The sequence below is a fragment of the Euleptes europaea genome, chromosome 14 (genome assembly GCF_029931775.1).
Source record: "Euleptes europaea isolate rEulEur1 chromosome 14, rEulEur1.hap1, whole genome shotgun sequence".
In the NCBI taxonomy this organism is placed as follows: Eukaryota; Metazoa; Chordata; class Lepidosauria; order Squamata; family Sphaerodactylidae; genus Euleptes; species Euleptes europaea.
This window is the reverse complement of record NC_079325.1, coordinates 7079801-7104305: the sequence shown is the minus strand read 5'-3', so window position 1 is coordinate 7104305 and position 24505 is coordinate 7079801. Positions and strand designations below refer to the sequence as shown.

At 46.0% G+C, this 24505-nt stretch overlaps 1 protein-coding gene and 1 non-coding gene across 2 annotated transcripts in view; one reads left to right on the top strand and one right to left on the bottom strand.

Annotated features, from left to right (window-relative positions):
* Window positions 1-24505, bottom strand: part of SORL1 (sortilin related receptor 1) — a 103033-nt gene that overhangs the window by 56576 nt on the left and 21952 nt on the right. Inside the window, exons 2-13 of the mRNA XM_056861028.1 lie at window positions 24103-24219; window positions 20017-20142; window positions 16828-16989; window positions 14155-14222; window positions 13477-13657; window positions 11730-11831; window positions 9616-9785; window positions 7554-7746; window positions 5946-6063; window positions 4750-4823; window positions 1182-1270; window positions 26-204 (exon numbers count right to left, since the gene is read on the bottom strand). Of these exons, the coding sequence (XP_056717006.1) occupies window positions 26-204; window positions 1182-1270; window positions 4750-4823; window positions 5946-6063; window positions 7554-7746; window positions 9616-9785; window positions 11730-11831; window positions 13477-13657; window positions 14155-14222; window positions 16828-16989; window positions 20017-20142; window positions 24103-24192 (1552 nt within the window). The 5' untranslated portion in view covers window positions 24193-24219. The remainder of the gene's footprint in view (window positions 1-25; window positions 205-1181; window positions 1271-4749; window positions 4824-5945; window positions 6064-7553; window positions 7747-9615; window positions 9786-11729; window positions 11832-13476; window positions 13658-14154; window positions 14223-16827; window positions 16990-20016; window positions 20143-24102; window positions 24220-24505) is intronic.
* TRNAV-GAC (transfer RNA valine (anticodon GAC)) lies at window positions 23385-23456 on the top strand. Its single transcript has one exon. It is a non-coding gene; the product is annotated as a tRNA-Val (tRNA).

The following is a 24505-nucleotide window of genomic DNA, read 5'->3' as shown; positions in this document are numbered from 1 at the left end:
CTAATGCACTGGGGAACTCCCTCACCAAGCACATCGGTGGTGTTGATCTGCAGGATGATCCAGCTGTGCCCGTTCTCTTTGTAAGAGCCGAAGATGGTGAAGATGGTGCTTTTCTCTCCAGGCTCCGTCAGCAGGCCATAAACAAAGACCGGCTTCTCTGAGAAGGTAAATGTTTTCCAGGTCTCCCCTTCATTTGTGCTATATCTGGAGAGAAAAATAAGGTGCCAGGTTTACCTGAAAGGAAGACTAGGCAGGGTCTATTTACAAATGCACTGTCAAGGAAAAAAAGGGGAGGTCTTAAAAACACGTAGTAGTAGGAGGAGGAAGAGGAGGAGAAGGAGAAAGAGGAGGAAGAGGAAGAGGAGGAGGAAGAGGAAGAAGAAGAGCTGGTTTTTATATGCCAACTTTCTCTACCACTTAAGGAAGAATCAAACTAGCTTACAATCACCTTCCCTTCCCCTCCCCACAACAGACATCCTGTGAGGTAGGTGGGGCTGAGAGAACGCTAAGAGAGCTGTAACTTCCCCAAGGTCACCCATCTGGCTTCATGTGTAGGGAAACCAATCCAGGGCCGGTTTGATTTTTCCTTAAGTGGTAGAGAAATTTGGCATATAAAAACCAACTCCTCCTCCTCCTGTTCTTCTTCTTCCTAGTGAAATGGCTTCCCTACATACACACACACACACACACACTTGGTGACTGGCAAGTGAAAGTGTGAAAGGCATGGTGTTTGAAATGATGAGAGAAATGATGAGATGGTGCAAAGGCCTCCCGATGCATTCGCAAACCAGCCCTCAGCCTCTTCCTAGAGAGGACACACATGCGGCTTTAGGAGCTCTTTTTATGACAAGCGCTTTGCTTCGGGTCTCAGCCTGCTTCTTTGGTCTCGGGAACAAGCCACAAGGAATCCCTCTTGCACACACCACAATGAAATTCCAGACGCTCCCTTCCACCCCCTCCCCAAAGCTCTGTGGTTTGGAGGAGGGGAGGAGTTGAATAATTTCTCAGAGCCTCAAATTCTCCATCAATGGAGACGCAGCTCAGGAATCTCAGGATTCCTTTCCGGCTCAACTTCCCTGTTTGGCCAAAAGAAAGTCATCTGACGACTGATTATTTGCTATTTTCCCACATTCCATCTCGGGTAAATTCCTTGGGTGTTTTTTTTTTTTGCAGGAACTTACTTGAGCTGGTCTGTCTCTGTACCCTGCGTTACTGCCATGAGGATCCCTCCGTGGTCTCCCCAAGTGTAATAGTGCGGCCCAGTCAGGACCTGAAGAAAGAAGCAACACACAGAAGCGCATGATAAGAAAACTTGAGAGGATGCAGACGTAGCCCACACACACACACACACACACACACACACACACACACACACACACACACGCTCCCCTAAAGATCTAGCACAGTTTCTACGGCCATCCCAGAGCAGCTTTTCATAATCCCGTGACATGTCCTAAGGATGACAAGATAAACGGTACCCAAATGAAGGATGCCAGTTTTTAAGACATCGATCCGCACTAACCCATGAGCCTACTGAATAGTTCCAGTTTAAAAGTCACATTTCTAGGAACTATCATTCAAATGTGAAATGACTCATTCTTAGAAAAAGAAGAAGAAGAAGAAGAGTTGGTTTTTACATCCTGATTTTCTCTAACTTTTTAAGGAGAATCAAACTAGCTTACAATCTCCTTCCTCTCGCCACAACAGACACCTTGTGAGGAAGGTGGAGCTGAGAGAACTGTGACTAGCCCAAGGTCACCCAGCAGGCTTCAAGTGTAGGAGTAGGGAAACCAACCCAGTTCACCAGATTAGAGTCTGCCGCTCATGAGGAGGAGTGGGGAATCAAACCCAGTTCTCCAGATTAGAGTCTACCGCTCTTAACCACTACACCATGCTGGCTCTTAGCGCATGTGGGGCATAAACCCTATCTACGTTCCAAATAAAAACATATTCACATACCCAAAGATATACAAAGGTAAAGATACACACACAAAAGTCCATGCTCCGCTCTACAAGGATAGATTCACCTCCCCGACCACAACATGAAATCCTTCCAAAACAAGCTCAAGTAAACAAAGGTACAAGCCCATTATTCCATCCATATGAATGCCTTCTTGTGCTATCTTGAACTGTTACCCTCTACTGCAGTTAAGGTTGCCAACCTCCAGGTGGGGCCTGGTGATATCCCAGAAATGAAAGGGATCTCCAGACAGAAATCAGTTCCCCTAGAGAAAAAGGCAGCTTTGGAGAATGGACTCTACGGCATTACACCCCACCGAGGTCCCACCCCTCCCCAAGCTCCACCTCCCAAATCTCCAGGAATTTCTCAACCTGGAGTTGGCAACCCCATTTCAGATTCATACCCTGAGTTTTCACTGTTGGCTGTACGAATATCCTGCTTTTGGACTTCCCTAGTGACCAGCTGTGCTCCAAATTTCAGACTTCCAGGTCACTTGGAAGTATCCTAGCAATCCCTATATTCTCAGGAAAAACTAAGTACGTCCACCTCTGGCATCTTTATTATACATCTGTATTACACAGCCTGAGGCAAGATTCCTGCCTGCTGCCATCCCGGCAGCCTCAATCTCAGCCAAACCAAACCACGCCACTCAGAGAGGAAAGGGAGATGGTTCTGTTCACAGCATTTAAACACATTGCAGATGTCAGAGAACAGCCCTAGACTAACATCAGTCTGGAGAGGCCTACCGCAAACCCCTCTGCCGACCAGACCACCCAATCACCCTCCAGCAAAGAAAGCGTTCCTGAAATTGGGACCAAGTCCCACTCGAATGGGAGATGCCAAGAGTCCTTGGCCGCTCGCATGAGCAAAAAACAAAACAAAACAATCCCACTGCGTCTTGGCAACGTTTGCAAAGGGCAGCAGCCAAATGCAACATCTAACCCTTACATATGAAAGTAAACCAACCCACCCTCTTGTTTCGAAAGCTGTAATTTTGTGGGAAACTCTACTTGCAACAGATGTACGCCGCTCTCGTTGCCTAATCTGAAAGGAGTTGAGCTTAATTTCTTAAAGGCGAGGTGCGGAGGTGCCAAGCCTGCTTATAAGCCGTGCACTCTAATGAAAGAGGCCTTTCCCCCTAAATGGAGAGGAGGTGTGGGAGCAGGTGGCAAGTACTCTGCCAGGAGGGGACACGGTACTCAGCACCTGCTACAAGGAATTCTGTCCCTGCCCAGGCTCCCAATCCTGACTGCCCCATCAACCAAAGAAGCTCATTCAGTGGATACACAAGAGAGGGGCTTTTCAGTGGCAGCCCCACGATTATGGAAGAGCCTCCCCAGGACAGGGAGCGGCGGACTCTAATCTGATGAACCGGGTTTGTTCCCCCACTCCTATGCTTGAAGCCTGCTGGATGATCTTGGGCTAATCATAGTTCTCTTAGAGCACTCTCAGAACCCCCTACCTCACAAAGTGTCTGTTGTGGGGAGGGGAAAGGAAGGAGCTAGGAAGGAAGGAAGGAAGGAAGGAAGGAAGGAAGGAAGGAAGGAAGGAAGGAAGGAAGGAAGGAAGGAAGGAAGGAAGGAAGGAAGAAAGAAAGAAAGGAAGGAAGGAAGGAAGGAAGGAAGGAAGGAAGGAAGGAAGGAAGGAAGGAAGGAAGGAAGGAAGGAAGGAAGGAAGGAAGGAAGGAAGGAAGGAAGGAAGGAAGGAAGGAAGGAAGGAAGGAAGGAGCTGGTTTTTATATGCCGACTTTCTCTACCACTTAAGAATCAAACCAGCTTACAATCACCTTCCCTTCCCCTCCCCACAACAGACACCCTGTGAAGTAGGTGGGGCTGAGAGTGTGTGACTAGCCCAGCTGGCTTCATGTGGAGGAGTGGGGAAACAAATCCAGTTCACCAGATTAGCCTCCACCGCTCATGTGGAGGAATGGGGAATCAAATCCGGTTCTCCAGATCAGAGTCCACCACTCCAAACCACCGCTCTTAACCACTACACCACACTAGTTCTGTACAGTATAAAAACCAACTCTTCTTCTTCTTCTCCATTTTTGCAAGCAACTGAGATCCTCGCAGGGCCAGAAGAGCGAGTCTTTGGCAAGATCTGAAGAGTTCTTGGTCCGTGTCAACCCTGTGTGAAGCTGTACCAACATAACCAACACCCAGCTAGGACATTTTTGTGGCCCATCAGCTGCTCTGTCCTGGGATCTGTAGGGTTCTCTATTCATGTTCAAATGTTTTTATTGTTTATGTGTGTTTTCCTCTGTATGCTGCTTCAAGTCCCCAATGTGGGAGAAGAGCAGAACAAATAAATGCATACAATGCTTTGGCATATCCATCTCCCACAAGCTGTAAACATCTGTGCTGATCGAATTCATTCCCTGCCCATATACACTGCAGTCACGGGTGCAGAACAGGAAAGACAAAGTCCGAGAAATGGTAGCCACGACACATCATGGGGGTTTTCCTTGGGGTTTTCCCTCCTATGGGGAGGGGCCGTGGCTCAGTGGTAGAGCATCTGCTTGGCATGCAGAAGGTCCCTGGGTCAATCCCCGTTATCTCCAGTTAAAGGGACTAGGCAAGTAGGTGACATGAAAGACCTCTACCTGAGACCCTGGAGAGCTGCTGCTAGTCTGAGTAGACAATACTGACTTTGATGGACCAAGGGTCTTATTCAGTAAAAGGCAGCTTCATGTATAATGTGTAATTCTTCTACAGATTTATATTCTATACTTTCTTTTTAGCATTCAAGCATAAGGCCAGGGGACGTCCCCACGTAGACACAGGCCTCACCTCTCGCCATCGAACACCCGCGCTGCTCGAAATGTACACGTTCATTTTGCTTGCCATGTTCTTGCCAACAGAACCTACAAAGAGAAGCACAGAGGATGGGGTTTTTAAAACAGAAAAGCAAGTGAAGCCAAACTCCTCATATTCTTCCATCTGCAGCTTTCAAAGGTATGCAGCAAAAAAATAGAGTTCTGACTGGTAGGGCTGTCAGCAGTACATCACACCAGGCTTCCAGGGATGGAACCGGTTTCCTAGTGCTTTTTGAGTTGAATTCAGTGTGCTCAGGAATGCTCCATAAAGGCATAAACAGCCTAGACCTTGTATACCTGAAAGGTTGCCTCCACTTCTACATTTCATCACAACCTCTGATACAGAAACTCCTGCATAAGTAGACCATCTCTGTGTCGTCTGGGCAGCGAGAGCAAACAGAGAGTATCTCAGTGGCTACCTGTTAACTGGAAAACTCTGGTCCCTTGGAGATCTGCCAAAGCTAGAGCCTGTGCCTCTTCCAAGAGTGTTGCAACATATGGTAAAATGAGGGATTAATCACTATAACTGGGGTTCAGTCATATTGTTACTCACTCCAAGTGCTTGAGATGGAGGAAGGTAAGAACATTAATTAAATCTATTTTTAAAAAAGCAACACCTGTACCTAGAATCATAGAGTGAGAAGGGGCCATACAGGTCATCTAGTCCAACCCCTTGCTCAATGCAGGATCAGCCTAGAGCATCCCTGACAAGTGTTCGTCCAGCCGCTGCTTAAAAACTGCCAGTGAGGGGGAGCTCACCACCTCCCTAGGGAGCTGATTCCACTGCCAAACAACTCTTACTGTAAAAATATTTTCCTAATACCCAGCCAGTACCTTTCCACCCACAATTTAAACCCATTACTGCAAGTCCTATCCTCTGTGCCAACAGGAACAGCTCCCTGCCCTCCTCTAAGCGACAGCCCTTCAAATACTTAAAGAGAGCAATCATGTCCCCCCCTCAACCTCCTCTTCTCCAGACGAAACATTCCCCACTCCCTCAGCCTTTCCTCATAAGGCTTGGTCTCCAGTCCCCTGATCATCCTCATTGCTCTCCTCTGCACCCGCTCGATCCTGCTCACATCCTTTTTGAAGTGAGGCCTCCAGAACTGCACACAATACTCCAAGTGCGGCCTGACCAATGCAGTGTACAGCAGAACACTGGAACATTACCTGTGGCGATGATGAGTCCTGGAGCAGATTCTTTAGAGAGGATGGGCATCCGACGCAGCTGGAAGTTGAGGATCTGGCTCAGGCGTTGGGCCAGATGAAGAGAGCAGCCCTGGGAAAGCTAGGAGAGTCCAAGCAGGCAAGCATCACTCGCTTTGATCAAAGGGATTCACCAGACAAAGATGCTTTTCTCCCTCTGGAGCAGGCGACTCGGGTTCAACACTGCAGGTCCTTGTTCCAAATGGATCCCACGCCAGAGGGCCACAACTCAAAAAGTTATCATGATGACACCATTTATTTTCCTTAACCCTTACTAACGTGGGGGGGGGGGGGTTTCCCACAGAAGGCAAGCAAGAGGCCTTTACACTGCAATTCTAAGGAGAGTTACTCCAGTCTAAGCCCATTCATTTCAATGGGCTTAGACTGGAGTAACTCTACATAGGATCGCACTGTTAAAGGCTAACCAGTGTGTTCTGGCATAATTTTTCATGAGCTAAAGACCCCGGCCTCAGATAAAAGAAGTGATGTTCTCAGCTGGCAGGGGTGGGTTGATTATAAATTTCTTAATTTTTTTATCCAGCCCATAGGTACAGAGGACAGGTTTCACACAGATGGTCAAAATGCCCCAGTAAATATTTGCTTCACGTGTTGGTCCAACTGGGTAGGAATTATCTTGTGTGTGTGTGTGTGTGTGTGTACCTACCTGCTTAGGGGGCTGATTTAAGGTAGCACAAAACTCTCTTTTTTGTGGCGGGGGGGAAGGGGTTTGCCAACAGACTCCGTCCAAGGAATGAAACCCTTTGCTGTTGGGAAAAGAGGGGGTATAGAGTATAAAGGTTTCTACTGCACATGGCTTTCCAAGTGGGGGGGGGGGCAATGGAGAATTAACATTTCCTTGGCCTTAACTAGGGTTGTCAGCACTCAGTGTTGCGGGGAGCATGCCCGGAAGTGATGTTACGCATCACTGGTAACATTGTGGCAGCTAGACAAAATTCTATGGTTTAACTATAGACCTTTGGATGAATTAATCAAGGAACAGAATCATAGAGTTGGAAGGGACCACCAGGGTCATCTAGTCTAACCCCCAGCACAATGCAGGAAATTCACAACTGCCTCCCCACCCCACCCCACCAGTGACCCCTACTCCATGCCCAGAAGATGGCCAAGATGCCCTCCCTCTCATCATCTGCCTATGGTCATAGAATCAGCATTGCTGACAATTGGCCATCTAGCCTCTGCTTAAAAAACCTCCAGGGAAGGAGATGGTAGAGCATCTCCAGCAATATGCTGGTATCAAATCCGGTTGTTTACTTTAGACCCCCCCACCCCACCCCCCATTTCCCTCTCATTTTTCTCCCACCGCCCAGTTAAACATCAGTGGGAAGGATGCTCTGGGGTGGGACATTCCTCCACCCCAGCAGGAACTTGGCAAGCCTAGCTTTCACACAGAGCGTCAGACTTTCCCAAGGAGCCCCAGATGAGCAATTCACAACTAGGCAGATAAGATGTGCTCCTGCCATTTCTACAGACCCCTGTAAGGGGACAAGAACTTCCCAACCTATTTAAAAGCCCTTAAAGACAAAAAAAAATTCTTTCCAGCAGTGCCATTACCTCGCAATTTATCTTTTCGCCATAGCGAGTATACTCTGGAGGCTGGAGAAATTCCCAAGTCCCTCCTTTGTCGAAGGTGATGACAGATCGCATGTTCTCCTCACTGAACGAGCCATTGATCAAGGTGGCGATATAGATCCCTGGCACCCCCTCGACCCGGTGGAAGTCCGCAAAAGGCTCGTTTGCAAAATACCTGCAAAGAAAGAATAAGCGCCATCAAGCATTAGCAAGAAGGCCCCATTAACAGCTTTGCTAAAGAAGCAGGAACCAAAGAAAGTGTCACCACCAAAAGAGCTTTCTGTGCTGTGAAAACATCCAAACCAGCGAGAGCCAGCGTGGTGTAGTGGCTAAAAGCGGTGGTTTGGAGAGGTGGACTCTAATCTGGAGAACCGGGTTTGATTCCCCACTCCTGCACATGAGCGGTGGACTCTAATCTGGAGAACCGGGTTTGATTCCCCACTCCTACACAGGAAGCCAGCTGGGTGACCTTGGGCTAGTCACAGTTCTCTTAGAGCTCTCTCAGCCCCACCTATCTCACTGGGTGTCTGTTGTGGGGAGGGGAAGGGAAAGGTGATTGTAAGCCGGTTTGATTCTTCCTTAAGCGGTAGAAAAAGTCGGCATATAAAAACCTTCTTCTTCTTCAAACCAAATGGAAACCGGAGAGGGCACTGTGGTAGGTGGGAGAATTGTGCTCTGCCCCCTGATATCAGGCTTGACAAAGGCCCTGCTGATTGGGCACTGTCCCCTGCATCCCCTGCACTGTCCACTGCGACTGCTGCTCAAAGAAACCACAACAGGCTGTTCGAGATCAGGAAAGCGCTCATTCATAAAAGAGCTCATTATTCTCATAAAAGAGCTCATAATGTCAGGTGACATTACAGAGCTGATCTGGTTGAAATTAAATCAAAAGAGTTTCCGTCTAGACATTAGGAAGAACTTTCTAACAGTTAGAGCGGTTCCTCAGTGGAACAGGATTCCTCGGGAGGTGGTGAGCTCTCCTTTCCTGGAGGTTTTTAAGCAGAGGCTAGATGGCCATCTGTCAGCAATGCTGATTCTATGACCTTAGGCAGATGATGAGAGGGAGGGCATCTTGGCCATCTCCTGGGCATGGAGTAGGGGTCACTGGTGGTGTGGGGGGAGGAGGCAGTTGTGAATTTCCTGCAATGTGCATGGGGGTTAGACTAGATGACCCTGGTGGTCCCTTCAAACTCTATGATTCCATGGTGCCAGCACCTACCAGTCTGGTGCCTATGGGAGACAGTGGGAGACAGTAGCGGTTAGTGTCAGGCTAGGAGACTTCGGTTCAAATCCCACTTAGTCATGACTCTTACAGGGTGAGCTTAGGCCAGCCGCTTTCTCTCAGCCTGACCTGCCTCAAAAAGGTTCCTGCAAGGCTAAATTGGGGAGAAGGAAAGGTCCATGCCCTCAGTTTTTAGGAAGAAAGGTCAGGATACTGATTTAATAGATACACAGCCCTTTGACCTGCCCAACACCTGACCACTAGACACCTAACCTACCTCACAGGGTTGTTGTGATGATACAATGAAGGAATGGAGAGCCACCTATGCCATCCTGGAGGAGGGGTGGGATAAAAATATAACTGATATGTCAGTCACATTTACAAAATTCATCACTGTAAGTGAAGGCCGCCAAATCATATGGCTTTAAAAAGGGAATGTGACAAAGTCACAGAGTCAAGGACTAGCAGCTACAACTGCCAAATGGAACCTCCCTATTCAAAGGCAGTGTGCCACTCAACACCAGAGGGGGCGGCGAATCTACAAAGGAGGACTGCACTTTCGTACCCTGTTTGTGAACTTCCTGGCTGGCCACTGTGGGAAACTGGAATCCTTTGGTCTGCTCCAGCGGGGCACTTCTTATGTTTTTATTAAAACAGTTTGTTAGCTGGAGACTCTTTGTTCCACACTGTTACTACTTAAGCAGGATCCCTTTGTTCTCTTTGACAAATTGTGCAGCACAAACCGAGTTTTCCTCCTTCCCGTGCCAAGTAAACACTCCATGAAGTCGTCTTCCCTTGACTGATCTGCGGCGCTCCGCTTACCTGACCAGGGTATCGCTTCCCACTCCCCCGGGGCTGTAGTAAAGGATGTTCTCCAAAGTCAGCGAAAACCTCAAGCCATCCGCTTCGGAGATGTAGAGGTTGGTGCGGTTGTTGCTGTGACTGACGCAAACAAACACCTGGTCTTCCGAGGCATCCGCGATATAGTACTCCTTCCAGATGACAATGAGGAAAAAAAATCTTTTGATACTCAAAAAGAGTGCATGAACACATGAAGCTGCCTTCTACTGAAACAGACCCTTGGTACATCGAAGTCAGTATTGTCTACTCAGACCGGCAGCGGCTCTCCAGGGTCTCAGGCAGAGGCCTTTCACATCACCTGCTTGCCCAGTCCCTTTAACTGGAGATGCCGGGGATTGAACCTGGGACCTTCTGAATGCCAAGCAGTTGCTCTACCACTGAGCCATGGCCCCTCCCCAAATGAATACTAGTCACATGAAGCTGCCTTATCCCTTGGTCTGATGGCATCATTAGGTCAGAGCAGAACCAGGAAGCCCCTGATTCAAATCTCGCTTCTGCAACCGATTCAGGAGGAGAGTTCCTCAGGTGAGTTATTATTCTCTTAGCAGCAGCTCCTGGCTAGCACTACAGGGATAACAAGAGCCGCCAACCTTGCAGGTGAGCGGCGGTGACCACTCAAAAAGACCCCCCACACACACACACTATTTAACTGCAGCTGTTACTGCACAAACATTTGCTGTTTCCAATAGATAAACTGTGTGTGAATAGGGGGATGTTTTTTTAAAGGAAAACAAAACAATGCTTACAAAAATAAAATATGCATTTGTTTAGTGTTAACTGATACAGTGTGAGATTCTTGCTTTTTATGTTCGTTGGGGGGATAAAATGGGACTTCCCTCTGAGAAGACTTGCTTAGACTGCTCCCTTGGGGAGCGAGCTTCAACTAGCTATGCAAATCGATCATCTAAGAAGGGGATTAAAGCACTATCACAAGGCCTTTTTGCGTGTCCCCCCACCTTCTGAGATGGCAAAGGATAGAAGCCACTTCCTGGCTTTGGAAAGCCTCTCCCTCCCCACGCTGATAATAGCATCATTCAGCTGGCATTTTACTGATTTGTGGTTTGGTTTTTCCCCCTCCTTGTTTCCCTGCCTTGGCTGCATCAAGATTTTTTATCAGCTGCTGACTGGCCTATTAAGTTTTCATTTTACTGCTGCTGTTGTTTTAAATCATTAACTTTAATAGGTCCAATGAATGCACTTTTACTTAGATTTTAGTTTTATTCAAGCTGTTTCATTGATTTTTGTCATGCTCTGGCTCTTTGGTGGAAGGGTGGCATAAAATATTTTAAATAATCAAGCAGATTTTCTAAAAATATATATGGAAATTATGGCTACGGGTTACATCTTAAGAGGCATTCCTCCCTCTCTGTTCAATAGCTGGGAATGCCTCTTCTAAGATGGCGTCCGTGACAGCACCTAAAAATAACATTGGCTTTTTTGCTGCATATTTCCTGTTTCATTTTATGAAATGCATGCAGAGCCAATAAATTAATCAGTTCAATTCCATATGATTTGTTGGTCTTGAACTGGGCAGTGGCCCTAAAAAAACAACACAGAAAGATCTTGGATTATGCAATCTTGTTTTAAGATTCCAAAAAGGCACCCTGTGCTTCTTTAAAGGTGCTCCTAGGATTCTTGCAGTGCAATTCTAAGCAGTTAACATCAGGAGCCTTGTGGCACAGAGTGGTAAGCTGCAGCACTGCTGTCAAAGCTCTGCTCACAACCTGAGTTTGATCCCAACAGAAGTCAGTTTCAAGCAGCCAGCTCAAGGTTGACTCAGCCTTCCATCCTTCCCAGGTCGGTAAAATGAGTACCCAGCTTGCTTGCGGTAAATTGTAGATGATTGGGGAAGGCAATGGCAAACCACCCCATTAACATAGTTTGCCTAGTAAATGTCATGATGTGACATATCTCCATGGGTCAGTAATGACCCGGTGCTTGCATAGGGGACTACCTTTATCTAACATCCTTTTAAGTTTTACTTCACTGGATCCTTCTAACTCCACTGAAGTCAATGAGCTTAGATGTACAGTTTAGGACTGCACTGATCAACAAGTTTGCATTTTTCAAAATACCTTGATGGGATGCCTGGTCACAAACTGGGCAGCTTGCATTGGCTTGCGATTAAAGGACACCCAGAGCTGAACAGAAGGCTGTGGTTGAGTGCCCAAAAGATGCTGCAAAAAGGAAAGAGGGGAAAAAATCCGTAAGGATCTCTTTAATCCTAAATTCCTAACGGTTCATAAAATGCCTTTATGACTACAGCAAACCCGTCATTCATGATACAGCAGACACCCATCTCCCACAATGATGTATACGTGCCACCAAAACAGAGACTGAATTATAATAGAGTACAGTTTAAGTTTTTTTTTTAATTCCCATGTCGATAAGCAATTTGGCAAAGAGAGAAGCTGTCTAGTGAGGCTGCTGGCGTCTCTTCTCTGAGAGGTTTGCAGGGTCATATTTTCCTTTCTGAACTTCTCCTTCTCCAGCCCTGTCACTCAGCGACTCACCAGGTGACCAGGATTTGGTAAACCAAACCGGAGTCATCTCTTTAGGATTTATTTTCTCTTTTCAGTTTTCCAATATGCTACAAATCACTATCACAGGCATGTCTGGGCAGGCCCGCACAGAAGGCTGTCATGGATGTACCCATTATTTTAACAGGTACACAAACACTTTGCAGCTTTTCTTAAAACAAAAAATAAAAAAATAAAAACCACACCTGTGCGAGTCTGCCAGGAAGGACTTTGCCTCTCCAAAATCTCCCCAACCCCGACCCAAAATGACTCTGTTGGCTTTCCTGGAATGACTTACATGGCAGTGGTTTTGGGAATGCTTCCTAAGCTAACATTCTCTTTCCTCTCTGGTTGCTATTCAATTAAGAGAAGCCACAAAGCTGAAACTTGGCAGTGGGCTCTCTCCTTCGATTGGCTTAAACATGGTACGCAGGGGAGGATCTGTAGGGGGGTTTCCCTACAGAAACCTTCCCTACCAGAAGGCTGCTACCTGGCCAGTAGCTTCTCCATCACCACCACAATGTGGAACCTCAGAAGGAGCGAACCATACTAGGAAGGTCGGACCAGAACCCACGGGTTGAAATTAAATCAAAAGAGATTCCGTCTAGACATTAGGAAGAACTTTCTAACAGTTAGAGCGGTTCCTTAGTGGAACAGACTTCCTTGGGAGGTGGTGAGCTCTCCTTCCCTGGAAGATTTTAAGAACAGGCTAGATTGCCATCTGTCAGCAATGCTGATTCTATGGCCTTAGGCAGATCATGAGAGGGGGGGCATCTTCTGGGCATGGAGCAGGGGTCACTGGGGGAGTGGGGGGGAAGTAGTTGTGAATTTCCTACATTGTGCAGGGGGATGGACTAGATGACCCTGGTGGACCCTTCAAACTCTTTGTTCTGTGATTCTATTCTATGATTCTACAGGGAAAATGCTGGAGACCTTGCCCAGGAAATTCTGTATGTGGACAGAGGTACCCATTGATACACCTGTGACTGTGTTTCTTCTACATTATTTTAAACCCAGTTATCTGAAACTGTCCTGTGCCAGGCTGCCTGCCAGAATCCCCTGAAGCGGTAATAAGCTCAGGTTACACAACCCAAGTCAGAGGAGACCCTCAGGATAAACCGCATGTTCCCTTCTCATTGATCAATAGCTACCAGAGTAAGCCTCACCATGCACTGTCTGGTACAGAGCGGTACCTTCAACACTTTAAAGGAGTCCCTCTTTTTGCCGTCTTGACCTCTGTCAAGATTTGACCTCCTTAAAGGGTTCAAAAGGCCGCTGCCTCCACGGGTCTTGGATTCCTTACCACTGACTTTGTAGCAAAAAGATATTTGTCCCTGAGTTGGAAGTCTTCGACCTCCTCCAGAATGATCTCTTTGTTTTCCCGGGTTTGGAAGAAATCCGTGCTGCGGAGGATGGTGGAAGAGCCCGTCGGTTCGTGCCGCTCTATGTAAACTGTGTTTGGCAGGTCGTAGGGTTCCACACCCCTATTGAGGAAGGGGAAAAGGCAGTAACAACACCTTTCTATGTCATTTTCAGTGTGCAAAGTGCTTCATGCGCATTGTCTGTGCTCTTTGCAACAGCCCACATAAGGCAGGTTGATACAATTTCCCCCATACAGCAGAAGACAGTGGTTTGCCAGATATCATCTACTAGACACAAGATTTCCACCGGGAACCTCCTAGATCAGGGCTTCTTAAACTTTTTCCACTCGTGACCCCTTTTCGCCCAAGAAATTTTTACGCGACCTCGGGTATATAGGTATATAAAATAGGCATACAAATAAAACATTTACTGATAATAAATCATAAAGAAACCTTTTACTGTTGCCAAAAATTTTGCGACCCCCACATTCAGTTACGCAACCCTATATGGGGCCGCGACCCACAGTTTAAGAAGCTTTGCCCTAGATCGCAGTCAACTAAAGGTTGCAAACCTCCAGCACACACACCCCGGCCCCACTGTGAAGAATTCCAAAACTTACCAAGAAAATGATTTCACATGTTCGTGTATCATTATCCATGTCTGTCCGAAATCATCTGATTTCCAGAGCTGAAAAATTAGAACATGGAGAGAGACACTGAGATCCTGTCAATCAGCTGAAACCAGCCGAGTGGTTCATCAGAGCATACCGAGAAGGCCAGTAACTGGGGTTGCCAACTCTGGGTTGGGACATTCGTGGAGGTTTGGTGCATAGGGAGGTCATGGTTTGGGGATGGGAGGGACCTCAGTGGGGTATTATGCCAAAGACTCCACCCTCCAAAGCTGCCATTTTCTCCAGGGGAACTGATCCCTGTCATCTGGAGATCAGTTCTAGTTCAGGGAGGTCTCCAGGCCTGAACTGGAAGTTGGCAACCAACCCAGTGACAGTGGTAGATGTTGGAAAGTCAGTGTGGAACCTGGGGTTAAAGCACTGGGCCTCTTTAATTTGAACATATGAAGCTACCTTATTCTGAGTTTGGCCCTCTTTTGGGGAGGGGGAGGCGCTCTACACTCAGTCTGTAAGGAGGAAGGATGTATTTGAACAAGGATTAGGATGCACCCCCTCCATTTCCCTGTCAGGCAAGTCATGGGAAGCAATTCTTCAGGTTGCCAGCCTCTCAGTGGGGCCTGGAGATCTCCCAGAATTACAACCGATCTCCAGATGACAGAGGTCAGTTCCCCTGGAGAAAATGGTTGCTTTGGAAGGTGGCCTTATATCCGGCACTCCCCAGGTTCCTCCCCCAAATCTCCAGGAATGTCACAATCCAAAGCTGGCAACCCTAGCTCTTCTGCATTAATCTCGAGATACCACCTGGACTAATGGAAAGCAACAAGGAGGGAAATTATTAGTTCTTGGCTCGAATGAGAACTACAAAGCCTTGATGTTGCTGGACTAGACTAACCCAGTGTGAACAGAAAGGGGAAACCTCGGAAGCACGTGCTTCCCCAGAAAAATGACAATAACAGTTCCTTCTTATAATTCTAATCATTCCTTCTCTCTGATGTTGCTGTGGAGGATTGCCAGATCTAAATGCTTCAAGGCGGACCAGGCATGAAAAATGAAAAATTGTTTCCACATCCTTCCACCACTACAGCATAAACCATCCGCTAATTATGACATAGCAAATATCCAAACTGAAGAGGAAAAAAAACACTGTGCCGGTATGTGACCATCCAAGACAAACACCGGCATTTCTGCCAAACGGCAAGCCAGCACCGTCTGCTAACTGTCTGGCATTTCTTAGCTTCTCAGTTCCTTCTCCATTCAAGCACCCACGTGAGAATAATGTGAACAGCTACCAGGCCTAGAGAGGGACAAAGGCACACTTCTGGCTGGAAAGCAGTTGGCCTATTTTCTTATTTCAATGGCCTTGCTCACAATGCGGTCGGACAGAGGAGAAGCTAAGTTGCCAGAGGCCTTGTTTCCACAAACACACAAAAAACCAGGCAAGCGTTAAAAACCTAAAAGGCTTGGAGAAACTGCCACTGACTATTGGACAATTTACTCTGCTGCGGTCAGAAGCAACTGCGCATGGAAAGAAGGAGCGAAGGCTCTTCTACCACTTATCCCTGGCTGGAACAATGTTGTACAAAATACGTGGCTGCCACTGAAAATGGCAGCTCCACGTGCCATTTTCCTCTGTGATGTTTTGTACGACTCACCTTCTGTTGCAATGTCACAATATGATGCATTTATCACATCCCTTCCTCCAAAGCAGTACATGAGCATGCATGCACAACTGTTTTTTTGTTTTGTTTTTTTGTACAAACATGTTCAAACTGTTCTGACACAGGAAAACAGTTCAACCTGTGCTTAATGTTCCATGCCTTGTACAGCACGCTCAGTTCTCAGCAGGCAATTTGGAGCAATTTTTTTTTGTTTTGGGTCATTTCTAAAGTTTCAGCATACCTATGGAATCCCCACCAAGGATGCAGAAAACCTTTCTCTTGTCTGTGTGTTTCCGTGTTTTACTACCCTACTGATAGGCACTTGACTATGAACCTTTGTATTTGAGGGAACAAGTTGGGACCTGCAAAGAGGTCCCATGGCTCAGGGGTAGAGCATCTGTTGGCATGCAGAAGGTTTCAGGTTCAACCCCCTGCATCTCCAGGTAAAATGATCTCATAGTAAGTTAGGTGAAAGAGCTCCACCTGAGAACCGCTGCCAGTCTGAGTAGACAATACTGACCTTGATGGCCAGTGTTTCCATCTAGACATTAAGAAGAATTTTCTAACAGAGTGGTTCCTCAGTGGAACAATCTTCCTCGGGAGGTGGTAAGTGCTCCTTCCCTACAGGTTTTTAAGCAAAGACTAGATGGCCATCTGTCAGTAATGCTGATTCTATTACCTTAAGCAGTTCATGAGAGGCAGTTCATGAGAGGGAGGGCATCTTGGCCATCTTCTGGGCATGGAATAGGGGTCACTGGGTGTGTGTGGGGGAGGTAGTTGTAAAATTCCTGCATTGTACAGGGGGTTGGACTAGATGACCCTTGTGGTCCCTTCCAACTCTATGATTCTATTATTCTAATGGTCTGATTAAGTACAAGGCAACTCCATGTGTTCACAGAACAGATGGGAAATGGTTACTTATCTGCTTTCACAAAGAATCCTCTTTTTTATTGTGCTCCCTCTAGCGAGGGACATTTAGCACTCACGTCCATAATGATCCACTCACCTGTTTGTTGGGGTGGGACCTATCAAAGCCCAAGACCAGGTTTGGAATTTGGCTGTGCAGCAACAGGTCTGCTGCTCTGAATGGGACAGAGAAACCCTGAATGGTGTTGCAGAAGTCCATGGTGAGCCAGAGGTACTGGGTGGAAGCATTGATGAAGATATACTGGAGAAGGGGAGAGAAAGAGAGAGCAGAAAAGAAGGGGGAAAGGCAACTTAGCAGTCACAAATTTCAGACAGTTCTTTGCAGAATGGTGCAGGATGGAAAAGATGTATATTGGAAAGATAAAAACCCACCTCCAGTAAATGTATGGATTAAGGACCTTAGAACTCTATCAACATTTGAACCCGTAGCATATAGACGACAATGGTTTATTGACTTATTTTTAGACATTTGAAAACCGTTTATAGAAACTTATGTGCAGATCCACCACCCCTGTCGTTATATTTTGTCTCTACTTTATCTTTATTTTCTTCTTTTTAAAAACTTTATTTAGTTGCTGAGTTTTAAGGGTTTTTCCTCCCTTGTTCTTTTCCCCCCGTTTGAGTGTTTTTGTTTTAAAGAAGGAGGGATGGGAAAGACGCAAGAAATGGAAGATGGGGCAAAGACTTCTTTCTCCCATTAACTTTTTTGCCTGTAAGCATTGTCGTGATCTACAGATTTTCAACGTGCAGCACAAATCTCCAAACAAAGAATTCCTGCACACTGTGCATAAAAATATATATACAGAATGTCTTCCTTCATTGATTAATTCCCACTTACAGCAAGGTGGCCACCAATATCACCAATCTGGGATTCAGGGTCACAGTGCCCAGCATACAGCCACATGGCATGGGTAACTGGTGAGGCTTTTGAATTTCATTATACCTCAGGGGGGTATAATGCCAGAGCCCCGTGGAGCAGAGTGGTAAGCTGCAGTACTGCAGTCAAAAGCTCTGCTCACAACCTGAGTTCGATCCCGACAGAAGTTGGTTTCAGGTAGCCGGCTCAAGGTTGACTCAGCCTTCCATCCTTCCGAGGTCGGTCAAATGAGTACCCAGCTTGTTGGGGGTAAAGTGTACGTGACTGGGGAAGGCAATGGCAAACCACCCTGTAAGCATAGGGCACTTTCACACATCCCGAATAATGCACTTTCAATCCACTTTCAATGCACTTTAATGACGGTTTGCAAGTGGATTTTGCCGTTTCACACAGTAAAATCCAGCTGCAAAGTGCATTGAAAGTGGACTATTCAGGATTTGTGAAAGTGGCCTAAGTCTGCCTAGTAAACATTGGGGTGGGTCAGTAATGACCTGGTGCTTGCACAGGGGACTATCTTTACCTTTTACCACCCTGCAAAGCATCCATTTTCTCCAGGGGAACCTATCTCTGTTGTCTGGAGACCAGTTGTAATTCTGTGGGATCTCCAGGCCCCACCTGGAGGTTGGCAATCCTACCCACGCCCCAACACAGAGTACAGAAGTCACTTCCCAGTGGCTTCCCTCTTCAGAAATTCAGAGAAAGGAAAATCACCTGGTCCTTATTTCTGAGAAAGAAGGAAAGGGAGCATCCATCTGAGGCTTTGTTTCTCATTCTCCCCCCCCCCACCTCCTTGGAAGCTGCTCTGTCAATTGTCTTGATCAAATGCATTATCCCCAGGAGACAAATATTCACCCTCCGCTGTGCGTCTTCTTTAATATTAAATGAACAGCTGCTTATTTACCAGGGTTCATGCTGTTTTGCCTGCTTGAGCCATCCACAGGCCTTCTCGGTAGGCTACAAATATACATCATTGGGGACCCTGAGCTACTGAGACCGGGTCATGAAATAAAGATTTACAGAGTTCTGTAGAGAGGAAATCCTAAGTAATGGTTTCTTCACAAAGTGAGTATCACCCATAGCAGGCTTATTTCAAGATGGAATTATGCAAGACAATGAAACACACAGCTGCTGCCAAAAATGGAACCTTCCTCGTTACTTCTAGTACTGAAATCTAGACGACCTTATTTCTGGTGTCATTGGGGTCAGGGTTTCCCCTGCCCGGTTTCCCAGCGCTGCCTGGGAAACAGAATCATGATCTTAAAGCACCAAGAAAGTTTTACTTGACGTTTATAGCGAGGGAGGGGAGGAATCTACACTCAGCATCTATTTTCAGCAGCAGCTGTGTGATTTTTGTGTGTCATGTCTTTGTGAGAAGTGAGTTTTCAAGAGGGGTTTAAAACTAAGACTCAGCCGAAATTACAATTTTTCCATAGGCAATGCCAAAGCAATTTCACAGCTGTCCTTGAAACAATTGGTCACGTTCATTTGTACTGCCCTCTGCCTCTGCTGTTACTGATATCGCTGAATCTGATTGGTTATGGTTTTGTTTACCAATGTTCTTCTTCTTCTTTACCAATGTTCTTCTTCTTCTTCACCAATGTTCAATGACGTCATTACATCAGATGAAGCAGTGTGACCTCATCCCCTTCACCAGGTGATTCCCGACTGGGCCATTTCATCAGTGTGACTATCAGCCCATTCCTGAGGTTGGGGGCCGAATAGGCTTAGGAGGTGGCATGGCCCCTATGCCGGCGTCTGTGCCACTTGTGCCATCTAAACTGGCATGGATGCCAGTGTAGGGCCACTTATGCCGGCCGGCCCTTCTGGACTGCAGCGGCAGAGCAGCCCTAGGTCGCTGGCTCGGCCTCCCGCTGGCGTCCTCCTGGCACAAGTCCTTGTGCCGGCGTTCCAGGGGGTGGAGCTGCTGTTAGGCAGCTTCCTAATCCCTTTCGGCCTGGGAACGCCCCCTTAAGCAACAGCGGTGCTGCACCACCCTTTTGTTGGCACATCACCGCTGTTTTCAATGGGGCTTTCACTCCCTTTTCCCAATTTTTATTTAAAAATAGCCCTTTACCCCCAGTGCTGCAGTGGTGGAACCTCTTTGGAGGTACCGCAGCACCGCCATGGCCACACCGTCCCCGGCCGCTGCAGATCTCAGGAATGGGCTGTAAGTCAGCAGCAGCCACCATGTGAAAATCCGGTCCCAAACCAAATGGAGAAAACTGTAAATATTCGCCCAGTCGCCAAGTCTTTTTTAGGAATAATTTCTAGCCTGCCAAAACCAGTCCATTCCAACCGCCAAATTGGACCTGGCAAATATTCAGAACACCCTTTACTTAAAACTAGGACACAAATCCTTTGTTTATTCATTCGAGCGTGTTCATTTCTTACCCTTTTGTTGTCAGCTGGGCTGTGGTAGAACTGAGTAATCACCACTTGGCTGGTGTTCCCTGGGCCAAAACCGAACCTGTCTGATATCTTTTTAAATGTTTTCCCGTAATCGTAGGACACGTAAACCTAGCAAGGAAAGGGGTCAGCGTTACAAATCAAAAAGCTTGGCTTCTCAAACCATCACGCTAGGGGCCCCGATGTGTGCCAATTCGACATTAGTTGCCATCATAATACAAGGATCTTCACTGTATAGAGGGTGTCTATTTCTTGAATGTATGTATAATCTAGCCTGAACAATAGAAAGAAAAAATAATGTTGTCTGCTTGATTAGCCTCTAAGATGTTTATGCTTATGTTTATCTTTTTCTTTATGGCAAGACAGATTCCTTTTATCTTACCCATTCCCTTTTCCCCCTTTGTATTATAAAACTAATAAAACATTTTTTTAAAGGATCTTCACTGTATGATGGAAGGTAAGCTGTGAATATGCAAGATAATGTTTTTAAATAATACGTTTATTTTAAAAGGCATCCTGTTCTGCAGAGCTTCTGCCTGAAATGTTGATGAGCTGCTATAAAAGTTATGAATGACCTCACTCCCTGACATTTTGGGCTTGGCGGGCTCCGCCTCCTGTGGCGGCCATTTTGAGGTTGCACCCACCACCCTGTGCCAGAATCCCAAAGGTATCAAAATTGAACAGCACTATGGCCCCAATATGGTAATAAATGAACCAAAAGTCCTACTACATCTCAATACATTCTACAATCCAGGTACAGTATATAATTCAACATTTTTTAAAAAAAAATTAAAGTGCCAGTCCACTCTCCATAACTGCAATAATATGCGGCTAAAAATCTGCTACTCAATATAATCATCAATCTTTCGGTATTCAGGCATGAAGTACAATTGCATGAATGCAATCATCCCAGGCAGTCTCCACGCATATTATTCCAGCTTTGGAGAGTGGACTGGAACTTTAAAAATCTAAGAAAGTGGCTACATAGTCGGGCATTGAGAGTCTGTTTGACACTTATCGTTCCAATGTACTTGTGGTTTATTAGTGGTTTACAGCTAGATAGGAATTGTTTAGGTAGAATGTTATGTGTCTAAAAAGACAAATTATTTGCTTAAAAAGATTTCTCACAATATTTCTGTAATTAATGTTAAAAAACATTGAATTGTATACTGTACCTGGACCGTAGAATGTATTGAGATGTAGTAGGATTTTTTGCTCATTTATTACCATATTGGAGCCATGGTGCTGTTCAATTTTGATAATTTACAGATTTTACAGCACGATTGCATATATTGTTTATCTTGGTAAAGAATTCCAAAAGTGCCTGCAAGCCTAAAGAGGTTAGGGACCCCTGCATTTCACCATCTTTTTTTTTTTTAAAAAAGATCATAGACGCTAAGAATCCTATTTCTTTAACGGCCAGAAGGACGCTACAACACAGCAACAGGCCCTAGCACTGCGCTGGATTTCTGCCTTGCAGGGCTATGGCAGTGCCCTCTTAAATGAGGAACCACAACATCGTCTCGATTATTTCTTAGGAAAGAGCCCAGACTTTGGCGGCTGCTCAGTTTGGCAGGTGCAAGGGGAAGTCGGGGCAGCAGGAGAGAATCTCCCACCCCGTCCAGGTAATTACTTACAAGGTGGTACCACAATGCAGCATCAAAGACTCTTGCTCCCAAATAACAGCACAAACATTTTAGGTTTTTTCAGTATTTAGCCCATGCTTTCGATTCTTGGCAATTTATAGGGAAATAGAATTTAAAAAACAAGAAGTCGTCCCCCCCTTAAAGAGCTTCCAATTTAAATTCCAGTTTTGGGTAGGTGACAGATAAGTGGAACTTTCATGTTTCTGAATCTTCGTTAAACTGAGCTGACATGCTAAACAGGTTTCTACCTGAGATGTCATTTGTCAACCAAATACATAAAGCTTCTGCCCCGCCCTCAACTGTCAGGCGTTCTATCCATCCCTTTATCACAAGCTAAAGCTATAAGCCTGCTTGGCCAAATTCTATCTGCCTTTCAACTCCTGGAGCACTCAGGATGTTGTGAAGTGAGAATACATGAGAAGAAACGAAAATGCAATTTCAGGAAAGCAAACTAATAAAAACCAACAAAAAAAATAATGATTTGCACAAAACACTAAAAGCAGCAAAGCCAACTGGAAGAGGTAAAAAAAAAGATTCAGCGAGAAGATACCTTCAAGTTATTTGAAGGCAGCAATAAAGTAAACACAGGATCACAAAACAGCAAAACAGAAGCAGCATAAAATCTTTATATATACTGATTCAAATATTTGTACCCCTACCTTCCCCCCATTCCAAGGGGGGCCACGTGACAGAATAATAAAACAAATCAAAACTAAAATCCACCAAAAATATTAAACACACTGCAAAGAGTGGGCATTGTTACCACACACAAAAAAAATCAGTCATATGTTGCCTGTAGTTAGCCAAAGTCCTCTTAAGCATGCCTTACTAAAGACCAGCAAGCCAGATCTAACACATTAGTAGCCAAAGCCTGCAACCTAAAATCCCTTTAAGAGTACTTCTCCCCACATTGTCCTCTAATTCAACACCTTGGCATACATCACTAACATCTGTGCATCATGGGACCATATCCCAAGATGCAGAAGTGCACCTGGTTGCTATGGGGAAGGGGAAGGCAGAGAAGGGAGAATGCTGGGAACAAACTCTCCTTCTTGAGAAGCGGGAATACCCAACTATAGCAGCTCTAATACATTACTGAACCCTCTGGTGTCATGGAAAACCTCTGTGTAATAACAGCAAAGCCCCAAACGCAATCTAAATACTCTATCAGGTGCCAACAAAGCATAGCGGCAGCAGTGCAATCCTGTGTGGAGTTACTCCAGTCTAAGCCCACTGATTTCAGTGAGTTTAAACTGGAGTAACTCCACACAGGATTGCTGCAGCGTAAGAGCGGGAGCGGCGATCCGGGAGGCTGCTGGTTCTAATCTCACCTCTGTTACCTGGAAGCATTTAGCAAGCCATCCTGTCTCATCACTGACTCCCACATCTGCAATACTGGACAACCTCCCGGGGCTATTGTTAGGAATTCTGTAATAGTGTATTTACTTAGCATATTTACATGCCACTTTTCCATTCAAAAATAAAAAGGCAGTATGGGAAGTCCTTTGGGAGGGAAAGAGCTTTATAGATGCTTGGTGTTATTACCAGCTCAGTTCCAATCATGTTCTGCAAAACTCTGGTTTAATTAAACTAACTATGGTTAATGTGACTGTCTGAATGAGGGCCCTTCCAGAAACAATGGTCAGTTAGGGCCCGTCAAACCAGGTTCTGAGGTTGGTTTCATAACCACAGTTAGTCCTTAAGGAAGGGGCTGTGGCTCAGTGGTAGAGCATCTGCTTGACATGCAGGAGGTCCCAGGTTCAATCCCTGGCATCTCCAGTTAAAAGGATCAGGCAGGTGGTGATGTGAAAGACCTCTGCCTGAGACCCTGGAGAGCCTCAAAGGAACTATGGTTTGATTCAGTATAAGGTAGCTTCATATGTTCCACTATGGGTCTCTATGTTGAGTAATTCACAGTGGGTAGCCGTGTTAGTCTGTTTGCAGTAGCCAAAAAGGGCAAGAGTCCAGTAGCACCTTAAAGACTAACAAAAATCTGAAGAAGTGAGCTGTGGCTCACGAAAGCTCATACCCTAACAGAAAATATTTTTGTTAGTCTTTAAGGTGCTACTGGACTCTTGCCCTTTTTGACATATGTTGTGTAAGACATCCTGCTTTAACCCTGGCCTGTTCCCTAGCTATGCCCCCCCCCCCCAGAAAACAGAGAGAAGAAAATGAAAGCAGCACCTATCTAGGCAAACCAGGACATGAGAGATCACCTGTGAGCTGAATCCTGTGTTCAAATCCTAACTGTAGTTAAAATAAACCACGGTTTTGCAAGATGTCTGAACTGAGTCACTAGCTTTCAGTGCAAAAAAGAACAACCATTAGTAGCTAGATTCAAGTGCACCATCTATGATTCTCCCCTTCCCTCTATCCCCACACCTCTCCAAAATCCACAAACAAACCCACCACCACACATACTTACATCACTTAGTTTGGGTCCCACCAAGGCTAAGCTGTCTCTGGCCAAAGCAACGATCACGTTACTCTTCTCTCCGGCCCAGTGAACCACCATTTGGTTATGGGAATCGTTCAAGCTGACCTGAAATAAGGTGCGGGGGGGGGGGGGAGACAGAGAATTTTGAAAATGTTAAAAAGACTTGGCATAGTGGTGCAACGGCGGCAAAGAGATTCAGTGAACATCCGAGCAAAGTGAACTAGCTTCTTCCTCCTCTGCAAGCCAACCAGAGATTGAGGAAGAGGATAGAGTCTTATTCACAAAGGAAAGCATTCATCTAGCATTTGACTCGGAACCTTCTGTTTGGTAGGAAAAGGAAGAAGAGTTGGTTTTTATATGCCAACTTTATCTTCCTTTTAAGAAGAACCAA